Genomic DNA, 16,034 nt, shown 5'->3' with positions numbered 1-16,034 from the left:
TAGGGGAACTAAGGTAGACATTAAGCACAAATGGTGCTTAGTCCTCTTCCCTACTCTGGGTGAGGAGTCAGGAGCCATCAGTGCAAATAGAAGTGCATTTCTAGGATATGAATTACTCTTGATTATAGCAGGATAACAGAGCATCTGCCTGGGCAGGTCTCCACTACTTCTCTGTTTAAACTTCCTCCTTGTCCTATCATTCAGCTGTCTTTCCACCTGCACCCTGCAGTCTGGGAGAGCATCCCAGAATGGAAACCTAACCCCACTCCCCCAGAATGGAAACCTAACCCCACTCCTACTCATATGCTCATGCTGCAGCTCTGCTCATCTCTCAGTCTAAAGCCAGAGTCCTTGCAACATGCAGAGACCTCCCGGGATCTGGCCCTGCTCACCCTCCAACTGCCATCCCAGTTCTCAGTATCCTGGTTTCCATTCCTATGTGACTCTTTGCAGTTGACCAAAATTACCACTGCTTCCTCAGATCAATGCTGAGCTTGGGGGATTCCAGGAGGCTTTAGGAACAGATCAGCTCCAGTGATGCTCCTGGCTGACTGGAGTAGACAGCCATGTGGGGGTGCAGATGAGCCTTGGTATGGTCTATAGGGTCATGATGGCACGAGCCATGAAGTGTATAGGGAGGGGTGAGATGAGAGAGGGAATCCTGGGACATGAAAGCAGTGAGATCAGCATGGTTTGAGGGGAGTGGGCCAGGTATGTGCCTTCCACATTGTTCCCCTCTCCCTGAAGCATGTGGGGAGCCACTTTCAAACTGGAGTCATTTACTAATGGCTGGTATCTACTCATTGCCCAGAAGAACTATGTTGGCAGCTCTCACAGACCCATGTGACAGGCATTAGCACTATCCCTGCAGTGCAGGTGGGAAACTGAGGCACAGTAAGTTGACATATGTTGCCCAATGTTCCAGGGCTGAAATTCGAAGCCATACTCCCTGGCTCTAGACCATTGAACCATATTGCCTCTGAGGCAAAGTCTTAGAAGCAGCTGTGGATAAACTACTTCCTCCTAGGCCATGTAGTTCAGTTCTACCAATGATATGAGCATAAGTGATGGATGCCTCTGCCAGGGCTGGCCCTAGAGCATGCTGTGCAGCCCTCTAGGCTCTCCCTGTCTCTCCACTTGTCAGCCAGCTGGATGCAGAACACTTGACTGAGAGCCCAAGGAGTTCCGTGGCGTGGGGGAACCATGGGATAAAAGGAGCCTGGTTTCCTTCTCGCTCTCGGAGGATGGCTTCTAAGGACAGTCACCCAGTCAGGAACATCTGTACACGTTTAAGTAACTGAGAAATGAACTATCGTTGTATTAAATTCCTTTGCTTGTATTAAAAAGATTTTTTGACTAAGACCTAGTTGTTACAGCAGCACAACTTAGTCTATTATTAATGACAAAGGGGAAAAATAATAACTTTACAGTAGAGAAATCTGGCAGATACCACTTCAACCAAACAAGCAACGTTCATACCAGCAGCGATACAACACATCAACATCATATACCTCCTGATAAGACCCACTGAGAAAGACACAATATTTCTGTGGGATTCTTGCCAAAAATGCATAACCTCAGTCTTACTATGACAAAACTTGAGGCAAGCTCAAATTGAAGGACATTCTGAAAAATAACTGGCCAGTAAAGGAAAAACCCCAGAACTGTCACAGATTGTAGAAGCCTAAGGAAACATAGCAATTAAATGCAAAGAATTGGATCCTGGACCAGAAAAAGGACATTAGTAAAAGTTGGTGAAATGTGAAGACCTATCAGTTAATAATATTGTGTTAAGGCTAATTTCTTGGTTTCAGTAATTGTAGTGTGTTATGTTAGATGCAAACATGAGACGAAGGTGCATGAGGGGGTTCTAGAATTCTCTGTGCTATTTTTGCAATTTTTTGTTAAGTCTAAAATTATCTTGAAATAAAAAGATAAAATAAATACATAAACAAGAATAAAATGAGACAAAATCAGAGATGGAGACAAACCGTAAGAGGCTCTTAACTGTAGGAAACAAACTGAGGGTTGCTGGAGGGGAGGTGGATGGGGTATTGGTTTGGTAACTGGGTGATGGGCATTAAGGAGGCACTTGATATATTGAGCACTGGGTGTTATATGCAACTGATGAATCACTAAACTCTACCCCTGTAACTAATAATACACCGCATGTTAACGTGGATGTGGTGATGAGCTACCTCCAGGTTGTCTGTCTGGCGGCTTTGCTCTTGATGCATTGTTAGCAAGTCTGGACAATAAAGACACACACTGGTTTACACCTTTAAAATTTTTTATTACAGAAAATGCCATTCTTCCAAGTCCAGGTCAAGGCCCACTTTATTTGTCAAACCTGGACTTCTGTACGTATTGTATTAAATAGCTTTCTTGCTCCCTGGGTATCTGATATGGAGTCAAAACTCTGCCTTTGATTGTAGGTTCTCTGAGAAGGGGGATTGGGGCTCTGTAGCTATGTTCCATTCTGTACAAGGCTATGCGATATCTGGTCAGCCTGAGCACCAACGGCATTATGTCTCTGCCTAGGAGGCTAGGCAGGGGAGTCGGCAGCCCCTCTGCACCCCTGTTTGGGTCTTGTGGACCATGTCACTGTGGGCCTGTGACCAGAGCCAGGACAATCACTGAAGGCGCAGATACAGTGCTAGGGTCAACTCAGGGCATTACGGGCATGGCACCCCTCAGTATGTGGGTGGGGATGGTGGCAGGTCAGTCCCCAGAAGTGCAGGGCTGTAGGCAGAAAATGCCAACAAGGTGAAAGGGTCTGTTTCTCAGAAGCAGGTTGGGCAGGGATTTGGGAGGTCCTGGGAGCCCACACACTAAGGTGCACAGACTTCAAATGCAAGGAACTGGGAGGTGATGCTGGGTAGCAGCTCAAAGGAACCTGTGAGGACAGACTTGGCCAGCCCGTGAACAGAGCTGCAGTAATGGAGGAAAACGCGGCTGTCGCAGGGCTTTGCTGAGGGCTATGGCTGCTAGTTACTGAACGGTTAACAGGGGAGAGAGAGGTGAAACAGTGGAGGGCAGGATGGATCTCAGAAGAGCAGCCCCAGCAGGAGGAGGCTGACAAAGGCCGCAGGGGTGAAGGAGACTTTGGAGCCCGTGTCCGGGGTGGTGAGCTCGTTGGAGGGGGGCGCTGAGGAGGCGCTGGAGCTGCTAGCAGGAGGGGTGGGCGGGGGGGCAGTCGAGGAGGAGTTAGCGCTGTCCACACACTCAAACTTCCGGAAGATGACTCCTCCAACTGTCCGGTTCTCAGCAGACAGGAACCGACAGGTGGAGTTACTGATGTTGGAACAGCCTCTCAGCACGAGCTTCCTAGTCTCTGTCAACGCTGTGGAGACAATAAGGACTTCATAGCCCTCTCGCCCTTCCTCCCTCCACAGGCCTCCCAGCAACCTGTTCTAGGTCTGGTCCTAACAGGGGCCTGGAGGAAGGAGCCCAGGGTCAAGAACACCAAACGGTAATGGCAGAGGAACCATGAAGGTCAGAGCCCAGACGCCCTCCCCCACCTAAAACCAAAAGAAACTGAGGCTCCAGAAGGTGGGTGCAGGTCTGACCTCACAGATGAAGGTCAGAAATGGGCCTGGGACTCAAGTCTCCAATGTTTTCCTGAGGAGCCGGCAGGTGATAAAACCTAGGGATGGGCTCAGACACCCTGGGGCCCTGTGCTCTCAATCCAGGAAGGACTCCTCCCAGGCTCCCCTCCTCCAGGTTCTGCTTTCCGCCCCCACTCTTCTCTGGACCTGAGTTCTCTCTGCCTGAGTTTTCTCTGAGAAGGGAAAAATAGCTGGAGGTGATCTTAATTCTAAGTCTGAATTATATTGTGTTTAACACTGTTTTAAGGTGCAGATCCTAGGAAAAGGCCAAGGGAATTTGCAAACAAAATGTGGTTGTGACTGCAGCTACCTGTTTTGAGCTCCTACTATGCGTCAGCAGTGTTCTGTTGGCTACAACTGAAACAGGCCTGGAGAACAGGAGGTTCATGGGGGAGAAAGGCACTGGAGGGGGGGACTGGCTACTTATCAGAAGGGCTACAAACTTGTTCTGAGAAGGAAAGAGAAACCTCCAAATCCCTTTGAAGAAAACGATTAATTCCTTTTTTATAGCAAATAGCAGTGCTGGAGATTGAATTACAGTGAGCTAGAAAAACGTGCTGCATGGCACATATCTAGAGTAGTGAAAAAAAAAGTGACCTTGGGCAAAAATAAACAAAGAGACAAACCCTACATGGGGCGCCTGGGTGGCTCAGTGTTAAGCGGCTGCCTTCAGCTCAGGTCATGATCCCAGGGTCCTGGGATCCAGCCCTGCATCGGGCTCCCTGCTTAGCGGGGAGTCTGCTTCTCCCTCTCCCTCTGCCACAACTTGTGCTCTAATAAATAAATAAAATCTTAACAAAACAAAACAACAAAATAGATACAATAGGGATGTCTGGGTGGCTCAGTCATTAAGTGTCTGCCTTCAGTTCAGGTTGTGATCCCAGGGTCCTGGGATCGAGCCCCGCATCGGGCTCCCTGCTCGGCGGGAAGCCTGCTTCTCCCTCTCCCTCTGCCTCTCTCCCTGCTCACGCTCGCTCTCTCTCTCTGTACCTCTGTGTCTCAAATGAATAAATAAAATCTTTAAAAAAAAAAAAAGTTTAAAAAAATCCTACCACTTGGTTTATTTGTTTTAAAAATATCTTTAACTCTTGGGGTGCCTGGGTGGCTCAGTCGGTTAAGTAACTGCCTTCGGTCAGGTCATGATCCCGGGGTCCTGGGATGGAGCTCCACATCTGGCTCCCAGCTCAGCAGGGAGTCTGCTTCTCCCTCTGCACCCCCTCCCCGCATATCCTCAGACATAGCTTAAGAATTAAACTTTAGAGCTGGGTAGACATCCTAGGGAGTTTAAAATTTTTTACAAAATCTTGAAATGCATATTACTAAGTGCAGTAAATCTAGTGAAAAGGCTACGGACTATCTGATTCCAAATATATGATATTCTGATAAAAGCAAAATTATGGAGAGAATACAAAGATCAGAGGTTGCCAGGGGTTAGAGATTAATAGAGCACAGAGGATTTCTAGGACGTGAAGTTACTCTGTGTAATGGTAGATTATACTCACTCTCAAGTGTCAAAACCCATAGAATATGCAACATAAACAGTAACCCTATTGTAAACCTTGGACTCGGGATGATAATGATGCATCAATGTAGGTTCATGGATTCATGTAGGTACCATTTTAGTGGGGAATGTTGACGGGGGGGAGGTATGTATGTGTTGGGACAGGGGTATGTGGGAAATCTCTCTACCTTCCTCTCAATTCTGCTGTGAACTTAAAACTGTTCTAAAAATAAATTTCATTATTTTTTTTAAGTTGAAAAAGGTTCAAGATACTTGAAGTGTTTGGCCCCACTGAGAAACCTGCAATTACAGTTAAGCATGGATTTCTAGTACTACAATTGCCATTAATAAAAGTTGAAATCAAATTGTACCTGTTATTATTCTGAGCCATATTGTGGCAGAGACTGGCTAGCTGTTCATTTTAGCTTCATGTCTCTTCCTTTCCTGCTGGACCTCTACTAAACCCCATTAGACTGCATTTCCACCCTCCAGTGAAGTTTTGGTCCCAGCCAATGGAATGTGAGAGAGAGTGATGCACGTGCTTCCAGGCTTTGCCTGTAAAAACCTTCCTGCCTTCCTCCACTCCCCATCTTCCCCCATCTGCTGGTGAGAGGCAAAGAATACAGCAGGGAGGGGCCAAGTCCTGGGTGGGTGGGGGCCAGAGCTTCCAGATGGAAAGAACACAGGCCCCAGGACCCTGCAAAAAACTACCATATGAGCAAGAAATAAACATCTGTTACATTGAGGAAGAGGATTTAGAGGTTGCTCTTTAACAGTAATGAACTTACCCTAACTAATAAATACATTATTCTTTAAATATGCCTATTTAAAGAATAATATATGTATTAGTTTTATATTTTATACCAGTTAATTTGTATTTCATAATGGCTTATATCAAATTATTTCTGTAGAAAAGAACAACTGGTTGAATATTAAAGCCCAATCCGACTCTTTCAGTCAGGTGACCCAAGTTGTCATAAGCCAGCACCTCTCAGTGACAGGTAGAGAAAAAAATGTAGGGATAAAAGGAAATAAAAGTCAAACCCACACACACCCACAGAACAATGCAACCTAGTAAAGTAAATGCCGGGAATGACATGAGGCACTAAATGAGCCTGGCTTGATTATAAGCCACAGGAGAACAGGGTTCAAGAGATGGACAGCTCAGGAGGAATGGTTCTGGACTAAGGAGGCAGAAATAGCAACCAGCGCAAGGCTACATTAACAGCCTCATTATCTCAAAGGCATTCTGACTTTATTCTTTTATCCTACTAACCTCCCCCAGGCTTCTATTGCTAACCCAGAACTTATTACCCAAGGTTTAATATGTTTTCAACTCAAGTCCCATAATGGAATTTAAACCCCAAGACGTACCAGTCTTAAATTCTGCAACTAGATTGACACACCGTTCTTCTTTATAACATTTCCTGTGTTGCACATTACAGGAACTTTCATTAGATCCATGACAGGCAAGACACTCTGTGTTGCTGGACACATCTTTCAGGGGAGGAGCTGGTAGAATAAGAATCATTAATTTAGAACAGAGTTATAACATAGAACATGGTACTGCCTTGTACTGAAGGGGACAAGCAAGCAAAGCTGCTGGCCAGAGAGATCTTGAGAATGAGACAAATGCACAAAGACACCAGTGATCCTAACCTCATATCCCACCAACATAGTTACAGCACACAACCGCACAGACCTCCCCTTACAAACCATCCAGTCTTCAAGAACTGTGGTCAGTGGGTGTGTTGGGCTGAGAAGGGAGAGGTAAGCTTTTGATCTAAAACCAACCAATGTCCAGTGATGGATATTAAGAAGGGCACATACTGCAATGAGCACAGGGTGTTATACACAATGAATCATGGAACACTACATCAGAAACTATTGAAGTACTGTATGGTGACTAACATAACATAATAAAAAAAAAATGAATAAAAAAACCAACCAATGTCAACATTAGCCTACTATTCTGAATATCAGCCAATAGGTGTGTAGCTATTACTAAATCTTTCTCTGAATAAATGAACATACACCATTATTTAGCATTTAATACAAAATGATATTGAGACCCAGCTCTGCTATTAATGACCAGGACTCTAGAACTAAGGCAATTTAACTTTGTCCTTTTGGCCATGTTTTCTTCTCGTCAAAAAAAGAGAGCTTTGGTATAGACCAACGGTTCTCAAATTGTAGTCCAAGAACTCCTGGGTTATCCCCAAGAACCTTTTCGGGCAGTCCACAAATTCAAAACTATTTTCATGATAATACTAAGATGTTCCTTGCCTCTTCCACTCTCTTTCTTTCATGAATGTTCAATGGAGTTTTTGAGAGGCTACATGGCATGAGAGATTGCAACAGACTAAATGCACAAGCAAATCTGAGAACTCATTTGTTTTCTATTAAGCCAGAAACTAAAGAGCTTTGAGAAAATATGTAATAAATGCCACTCTTCTCACTAAGTATTTTTTTGTTTTGGAAGATAGAGTTATTTCTATATAAAAATGTTATTAATGTTAACATGTAATGGGTTTATTATTTCTTGGTGAACTAAAAATAAAGATTTTTAAAATTTTTTAGAAATTCTTTGAATTTTTAAGATTTCTAATACTGTAAATATTGATAGTATGATTCACATAAATCAAATTTCTATAGAGTCCTCAATAATTTTGAAGATTTGGAGTCTTAAAAGAGGGCCTGAGACCACAAAGTTTGAGAAATACTAATAAGCATCTAATTCCATACAACTTGGAGTTTCCATTATTTCTGTCTGTACTGAGAAAAGAGGAAAGCATGAAAGTAGTGCTGACTTTCCCATTTGTTTTTCAAGCGCTGTTGTAAGTCAGCTGTTGATGTTACCCAGATATGCAATGAAGTGCTTGGACTTGAGATGTCCACCAGAAAGTGAGGAGCACAGGTGGCAAAGGAAGGGAGAGAGTTGGGAGGACACAGGAAGGAAGGCACGTTGCCAGCACCCACCCAGAGCATCAGTGGTGTTACAGTCCTTTCCTTGGCAGCACTGGCTTATAAAATGGAAGTATTCGTTATCAGACACATGGACAGTGAAGGCTTCAACCATGTCTCTCCCTTCCCTGCAGTTCTCCGCAGAGCAGGCTTTATCCTGGTATATGTTGGCTGCCCCTACACAAAGAGAAACACAGACTGTCAGCCCTGGGTAGGAGGCTTCAGAAAGGGCAGAGACCCTGAATAGTGACTGCTTCAGGCAACAGCAGAAAACACACCCTCAGGTCAATGTGATTTCAGAGACACTGGAGAGGGTTTCCTGGCACACAGAAAAATCCTTCCCCGTGAGGTAGTTCTTTCCTTTAGCTGGAGATGAGCAAAGATGCAGGCTAAACTTCAGGTCAAAGACTGATGGAGACTGAGGGTTGCTGGAGTGGAGGGGGTAGGAGGGATGGGGAGGCTGGATGATGGACACTGGGGAGGGTACGTGCTGTGGTGAGCTCTGTGAATTGTGTAAGACTGTTGAATCACAGACCTGTACCTGTGAAACAAATAATACATTATATGTCAATAAAAATAAATAAATAAATAAAGTGACAACTGAGTTAAAAAAAAAAAAAAAAGACTGATGGGGGCTTGGAAATGGTGGTTCAGGCTGACTTTCCAAACCCCCTGATCAGTCTTAGCATCTCTAAAAACAGCCAAGCAGACATGATGGTCCTACGTGCAATATGATGTTAAACCTGGATACAGTCAAGTTTCCAGACCAGAGCAATTGATAATGGTAGCCAGTAGCTACATGTGGCTATTTAAAATTCAGCTCTTCTGTCATATAACCATATTTCAAGTGGCCAGTAGCTCATGTATGGCTACTGTATAGGACAACATGGATATAAACATTTCCATTATTGAAGACAGTCCTACCGAGCAGCAGGGGTCCAATTTACAGGAAAATACCAGGAATAGGGGAACAAAGAAGTGACACCACAAGGAAGCAATCAACCAAAGCCAGAATATGGGACAACTATAAGACAAATGTTCCAGTTGCTCCAACAAATCAATGGTATTGAACAACAACAACAAAAAGTGATGGTAGTTATTATAAAACAAATTAGATGTAATAGACCTAACAGCAAAATGCTGTGTGGGGATTTTGTTTGTATCCGAATTCTAACACATCAACTATAACACAACATCTGAAACAATTGGGACATTTCTAAGATGGCCTTGAAATTAAAGAATTACAGTTAATGTTCTTAGGTATATAGTGATATGGTAGTTATATAAAAAGGAAAAAAAAAGTCCTTATCAGAGATAAATAATGAAGTATTTTTAGGGGAAATTACATGATATCAAAGTTTGCTTTAAAATACCACTGTTGGGGCACTGGGTGGCTCAGTTGTTAAGCGTATGCCTTCGGCTCAGGTCATGGTCCCAGGGTCCTGGGATCGAGCCCCACGTCGGGCTCCCTGCTCAGCAGGAAGCCTGCTTCTCCCTCTCCCACCCCCCTTCTTGTGCTCCCTCTTTCGCTGTGTCTCTCTCTGTCAAATAAATAAGTAAAATCTTAAAATAAAATAAAATAAAATACCACTGCAGGGGCGCCTGGGTGCCTCAGTTGGTTGAGCTTCTGACTGTCTGACTTCAGCTCAGGTAGTGATCTCCAGATCCTAGGATCACCCTGTGTGGGGCTCCTAGCTCAGCAGGGAATCTGATTGTCCCTCTCCCTCTTCCTCCGCCCCTCCCTCCCACTTGTGCTCGCTCTCTCTCTCTCTTTCAAATAAATAAATAAAATAAGGGGTGCCTGGGTGGCTCAGTCATTAAGCGTCTGCCTTAGGCTCAGGTCATGATCCCAGGGTCCTGCAATTGAGCCCCGCATTGGGCTTCCTGCTCTGCGGGAAGCCTGCTTCTCCTTCTCCCATTCCCCCTGCTTATGTTCCCTCTCTCGCTGTGTCTCTCTCTGTCAAATAAATAAATAAAATCTAAAAATAAAAAATAAATAAAATACCATCGCAAAAAAAAAAAAGCAAAATGTTGATAATTTTTGACACAGGATAGTGGTTACATGGCAATTCATTATACACTTCTTCCTGCTTTTGTGCATATTTGAAAATGTCCACAATAAAAAGTTAATAAGAAATCTAAGTGCTCCAGGAGAGAGGTAACAATCTTGCCAGCAAATCACCCTGGGTGAAAGCGTGTTGGATCTGGAAGAGGAAGGAGTACTGAGGGGAGGAAAGGGGGGCAGAAAGATGGAAGAACGCAAGTACCCAGAGCAAATTGCCTGCTTTGCAACTTAACCAAGAGCTGCCCCTGCTTCTCACATCCACCAATATAGGTCTAGAATGAGGTTTCAGTCAAGGGCAGCAATTCCACAAGGGCTTGTCTGCTTGCCCCTGCATTCTCATCTGACTCCTGTGTGTTGCTTCTTCTGGAAGGCGTCTTCATGACCCCATCTCTCTCCTTGCACAGCCTAGCCCACCCTCAGCCTTCCTTTCCTCCCTGGCCACTCTCTCCAGCCCCTGCCCCATGCAAATCCCAGAAATGGGGGTTATGGCTTCCCAGGCTCACCTAAAGAAGAGTTGGTCACGAAACTGTTACAGCTGGCACTGGCATATAAGGGACACTCAGTGATGGTGCTGTTGTCACAGGAGTTTGTCAATGAATTACACTGCACACAACGTAGGGATTCTGGGGAGACACGATGGACAGAACTGTCAACATTCAGGAGACACTTATAGACTGTACTCTGGACAAAGCACCACATCCATCTCAGGGCAAAAGAATAGTCTGGATGGCATCCCTTCCCTCTGGGACCCCCCAAATCTGAGACTGTGAGATGGAGCCACCCCCATTACTTTCCCCCACCGTGCACCATTTCCCAGTGGAAGACCCATAGCACAGAGCGGCTCCTCTGAGGGCAGTATGCACAGAGGGGTCTCATATTCTCCACTGACCACACCCTGACATGAGAGGCCATGGGACAGGACCCCAGAACACCAAGAGTGAGAAGACTTCGATGAGGTATAAAAAGAGGTCTTCATTCCCAAAGGGTGTCAGTGGGTTCCCTCACCTACAGCTGCAACCACAAATGCTGTAATGATGGCAGCAACAAGGATACCCTTCATGGTGCAGGACCTGGTGTCTCCCGAGGATGAGGACTGTGGTGCAGAACCTTATGCCTGAAGAGACATAGAGAAGACAGTCAGGGAGCTTGCAAGGCTGCCAGGGCACACCATCCCCTGGGCTTGCAGTCATACTTCCACACAGCACACAACCCATCCTTGTGGCAGAAGGAATCAGCATTCTCAGCTGGGAGCAGAGAGCTGTGATGCAGTTTCTATGCTGCCCTTATACCTGTGCTGGTCTAGGCTTTCCCCAGTCCTGGATACCTGCAGAAGAATCTACACACAGACACAGAACACAGCTTGGGCATTTCCTATAGCCATTTCAGATACAACATGGGCAGGCAGAAGATTGCTAGCCCCACTGGGGATGGGGTCCAAGAAGAAAGCTGGGCTCTTCTCTCCCAGAGCATAATGTAGTCCTCTGGCTAATATCTTGCCACATTCACATAAGTCACTTAGGGGCTCTGTCACTGCCATCACCACCCCAATAGGCAGACACCTATTGAGCACTTACTCTATTCTGAGCACTTTATGTTCATTAATTCATGTAATGCCTTCACCCTAGCAGTCAGGGACTATTATTAGCATCACCCTCATTTCAAAGGGGAAATCAAGTCCCAGAGAGATCAAATAAACCACTCCAAGTCAAGGTCACAATCCTGGGAGGTGTTAGAGTTGGGGTTGGCCCAGGCCCCTAACCACCACCCACACTGCCTCCAACAGATGTGACTCCCAGGGCCCCAGGCCTGGACACCCTCGAGCTGCAGGAAGGAACCAGAGGCCCCGGCACACCTCCGACTGATGTCCGCCAATCATTGGATAGCTAAAGGTTACCTGGATTCATTAGGATCCTGAATCAGAGCTCCCAGAATTTCAACTTGCCGGTGTATCAAAGCAGCAAAGAGGGGCAGTATCTGGCTCTGTGTTGAGTCCTTCCCGATTGTTAGCTCATTGATCCTATAAATGGCAGCCACAAACTTCATGTGGCTACTTAAATTTAGATTCATTGAAGGAATGAAAGAAGAAAAAAAAAAAACGTTTTGTTTCTCAGTCACCTGGCTAGGGACTACTTATTGGCCAGCACAACTTTGGAACATTCCCTTCACTACAGAAAGTCCCAGTGCACAGTGTGGCTTATTGCCCCACTTGGCAGGTGAGAAACCTGCCAATGGAGAGATAAGGAAAGCTGTCCAAATTCACCCAGCCTGTTAGGTTGGGTGACTGGGACTTCATTCAGCATCCTTCCAGCTCCAAGACTGAGTTGCACCCTGACAGCTACTACTTACCGAGGGAGAACTGGCCTTCACCTAGAACTTGCAGCCAGCCTCCCTCCCACCTCTCACCTCAGCACACCACACACACACCACACACACATACACACCACATATACCTCTTAGTTGACTTATTAAGGGTTGGTGAAAAGGAAGAGTTTGAAACTAGTTCAATCAGGGGAGGCAGAGGGGCCCATCTGTTATCTAAGGACCACATCATATAGAAACCCAAGGAGAAAAATTAAGTACATCTGGTTTGGAACTTGTGGCAGATATTCCATGCCTTGTATCCTGCATGCCCCAATGCCTGATCACCCTCTACGCCTGAAACCCCAGTAGGGAGAGAGGTTCAGAGGCCAAAGCTCCTGGGAAGGGCCTCTCAAGCCTTGTGAGTGTGGAGAAGGGAGAGGGAAGGAAAGAGATGAAGGTAATGAGGCCACAGCTACATGTCAGAAACATAAATCACTTCTCCTTATGGTGTAAACCTGATAATTAGCCTCATTTTCAGAGGGAAATAAAGGAGGCTTTAGATCACAGAGATCAGGATCCGGCACAGAGAGTCAGAGCCTAGAAGTGGCAAGACCGTGGGCCCTGCTCGCCACCTCTGAGAAGAGAAACCAGTGAGGTGGCAGTTGGGGCAGGAAGCCTCATACGGAAAATGAGAACAAGTAGCATCTGAAAAACCGCTTTGCAAAATCCTTACCACTCATCTATCATTGGATATTTTCTGAGAGAATCCTACCACAACTGATTTCATTTTATACACAGGCAAGTTCAGAAAAGGACCCAGCACAACGCAGAGAACAAACCCCAGCCCACACACCTCTCCTCTCCAGCCTTCCTTCTCCTGAGCACTGCTAAAGGAACAAGAGCAATGAGAATACCTGGACCCCAGCCATCCCTCAATGCCCTTCTCTTGGTTTCAGCTTCTCCCAAGCTGCCCGCCCCCCCCACACACACACACATACACACAACTTGGCTTCAGCCCCTTACCTTCAGAGTCTGGCCTGGAGACCGCCCTGCAGAAAGTGGATCCTAGCACAGAATTACAGTAGGTGTGTGAAGGGCCTTATATAGCAGGTGACTGAACAATCAGAAAGCAAAACTGCTTGCAGGGAGGGGCTTCTGTGTCAGACTGGCCTCTAAAGGCCATAGGGCCACAGGCGGCTTAACCCTTTGGCAGCTGTGCAGTTGGTCAACTCTCTTAGGCCTCCAGAAATTGGGTGTAACTTTGGTTAAGGCCTGACTTTGGCATAATATGCAAGAGAGCAAGGTGTGTCCCTGACATTGTCTCATGTTGGCCCACTGAATGTATTTCAGTATCTGTTAATAAATCACAGCATCACTTTATACCAGCCTGATAAGGCCATTTACAAATGAAGAAACCAAGGCACAAAAGAGAAATGTAAGAGACTTGCCCAAGGTCACACAGCTCATGCAGAGTCAGAACTCATAATCAGGCCACATGCAGCGCAGGAAATGGGGGTCAGGTCCTCTGGGGCCACTGTCTTAACCTCTCTAAGTCCAACAAAGATGAGGGTAAACCCATGATACAGCCTCACAGGGTAAAGGGGCCATGCTCCCTTGCAGCATACTCTACACACCAAAGTGAGGGGCCCACCTACAACCAACGCTGCGGCCACCTCCAACACTCTAGGCACTTCAACCAGCCTAGCTGCCTGGGAAGCCACTGTTGGCGAGAACCTAGGTCAGCCCCTTCCAGCACTTTCACACTGAGCCATGCGTTCCCTTGGCATTGAGTGTAAACTGGAGTTCTCTGCACTTTTCATCTTTCTGCTGTCCCTGCCACCTCAGACACACACTCACACACACTAATGCACACCCTGGCATTCATGCACACTCAAATCACACACATCATAAACCACACACACACAGACACACGCACCCCACACCACACAGACAAGATTGATGGGGGAGGTGGTAGCAGGAGCCGCCAATAGGAGGTGGATGAGAGAAAGGTCCTGTGCACTGGGCTTTCCCCAGCCAAAGATGGAGGACTTGAAAAACACAATAACAGCTACAGGGGCCACTCTGGTAACACACTGAGAAGTGAGAGGAGAATCAGGCTAATCTACATTAATCCTTTGCAGAAGGCCCCAGGTACCCAGGCAAATGGGCCAACGGCTTCCTGAATCCAGTTTTTGTCCCTGATAAATAAGTTATTTATTGACCTGGCCCACTGGGCCTGAGCTCCCCATCTGTAAAATGGGAATATCAGACCCTGAAGAAATGGTTGTTGGTTATTTATTTCCTCCTGGAGTCCTCACCCCGTCCCACTGTGTTTTTTCTAATGTCATGTAACAACAATGAGGGTTAATGGATCACGTGTGATGTGGTTGCAGCTCCTGAGCTAGGCTGCACACAACCACTCACAGCAGTCCTGGATTTGCCCATCCTGAGGTCTAGATAGTGTGAAGATGGGTATCATAAACCCCCCTTGACAGATGAGGAGGCTGAGCCCCAGAGAGTCCTCTCCTCTAGGCCTTAAGACACCTGGGCCAACATTCTTTCCACTCCAGCACAAGGCATGTGGGGCCAGTCTCTGCTCACAGGGTTGGGAATATTGACCCACTTTCCTCCTCCCTGTTCCTCTCTGTAGTCAGCATGGGACTATCAGAGCCAGAAGGCTGGGATCAGTCATAAGGCATTATAAAAAAACTACCCCCTAAAGCAGACCCTCTTTCTGATGAGCCAAGAAGTCCAGGGACCCAAGAGAAGCAAGGTCTCAACACACTGTCTAAATTTTGCTCTTAACTAAGGATACTTAGCACATTTCAGGCACTGTGGCTGTATTAGCCCCTTATAAGACAACTAGGCTGGCTGTCTCCATGACCATTCAGCAGGGGAGAGCTAAAACTCACCCAGATATTGCACAGTCTTTCTGGGGTGTGAACCTCAAATCCATGTGGGAAATGGGCTTCTCCTGAGTTTCCCTAAACCATCAGCAAAGCTTGGAAGTGAGCTCTTAGAGGAGTCCACTCCATTTTGGAATAAATACATGGAGGTGAGCAGGGTTGGGGCAGGACAGCCAGAGCAGAAACTCCAAGAGGGGTGCAAGCCAAAAACTCAGCTAAGTGTTCCAATTGAGAACTTCTACCCATGTTCCACCTGCTCTCTGTGTTTACTTGCAGGAGCTTTCTTTGACTGGCTTATTCCTCCAGCTTGGAAATGTGAAAGCAAACTAAACATACTGTTCCCCATATTCCTGACCTGCAGAAAGCACTCAGGGAAATGTGAGTGCTCTGAGAGATAAGCCTGCTAACAGTCCAGGCCCTGTGCCAGATAATGATCCTCTGAGTCTTGGGTTCCCCAGCTGCCAAATGGAAAAAACAATGCCACCCACTTCTTAAGAGTTGTTCTGAGGGTTAGAAGAGAGAGCTCAGGCAGACATTTAGTATGTATCTATCATGTTGTAAGGGGTCCAAAAACAATGGTTTCCACTGCTGCCACTCTGAGCTTACACCAGTGATACCATAGCCTGGGGGAATACACAAAGCCATTTAGGGCAGGGGCTAAGGTGAAGCATTCTTGCTTCAGGAGGGAT

At 46.2% G+C, this 16,034-nt stretch overlaps 1 protein-coding gene across 1 annotated transcript; it reads right to left on the bottom strand.

The window, feature by feature from the left end:
• Positions 1–3,047: 3,047 nt before the first annotated feature.
• LYPD8 (LY6/PLAUR domain containing 8) lies at positions 3,048–11,854 on the bottom strand. The gene is made up of 5 exons (XM_035029320.1): positions 11,144–11,854; positions 10,642–10,761; positions 8,089–8,250; positions 6,484–6,621; positions 3,048–3,343 (listed from the first exon to the last, which is right to left on the bottom strand). The coding sequence occupies exons 1-5, from the start codon at positions 11,196–11,198 to the stop codon at positions 3,048–3,050; spliced, it is 771 nt and encodes a 256-aa protein (XP_034885211.1). The 5' UTR covers positions 11,199–11,854.
• Between the last annotated feature and the right edge of the window lie 4,180 nt (positions 11,855–16,034).

The sequence above is a fragment of the Mirounga leonina genome, unplaced genomic scaffold, assembly GCF_011800145.1.
Source record: "Mirounga leonina isolate KUSES-001 unplaced genomic scaffold, KU_Mleo_1.0 Mir_239, whole genome shotgun sequence".
Classification (NCBI taxonomy): Eukaryota; Metazoa; Chordata; class Mammalia; order Carnivora; family Phocidae; genus Mirounga; species Mirounga leonina.
Note: the sequence above shows the minus strand (reverse complement) of the source record. Positions and strands in the feature narration are given on the sequence as shown.

Excerpts from the sequence above, each read along its gene's own strand:
- LYPD8 (XM_035029320.1), bottom strand. The coding sequence starts at position 11,198 with ATGAAGGGTATCCTTGTTGCTGCCATCATTACAGCATTTGTGGTTGCA. Across the intron at positions 10,762-11,143 it reads ATTTGTGGTTGCAGCTGTAG|AATCCCTACGTTGTGTGCAG; the intron begins GTGAGGGAACCC and ends GTGTCTCCCCAG. Across the intron at positions 8,251-10,641 it reads CGTGACCAACTCTTCTTTAG|GGGCAGCCAACATATACCAG; the intron begins GTGAGCCTGGGA and ends CTCTTTGTGTAG.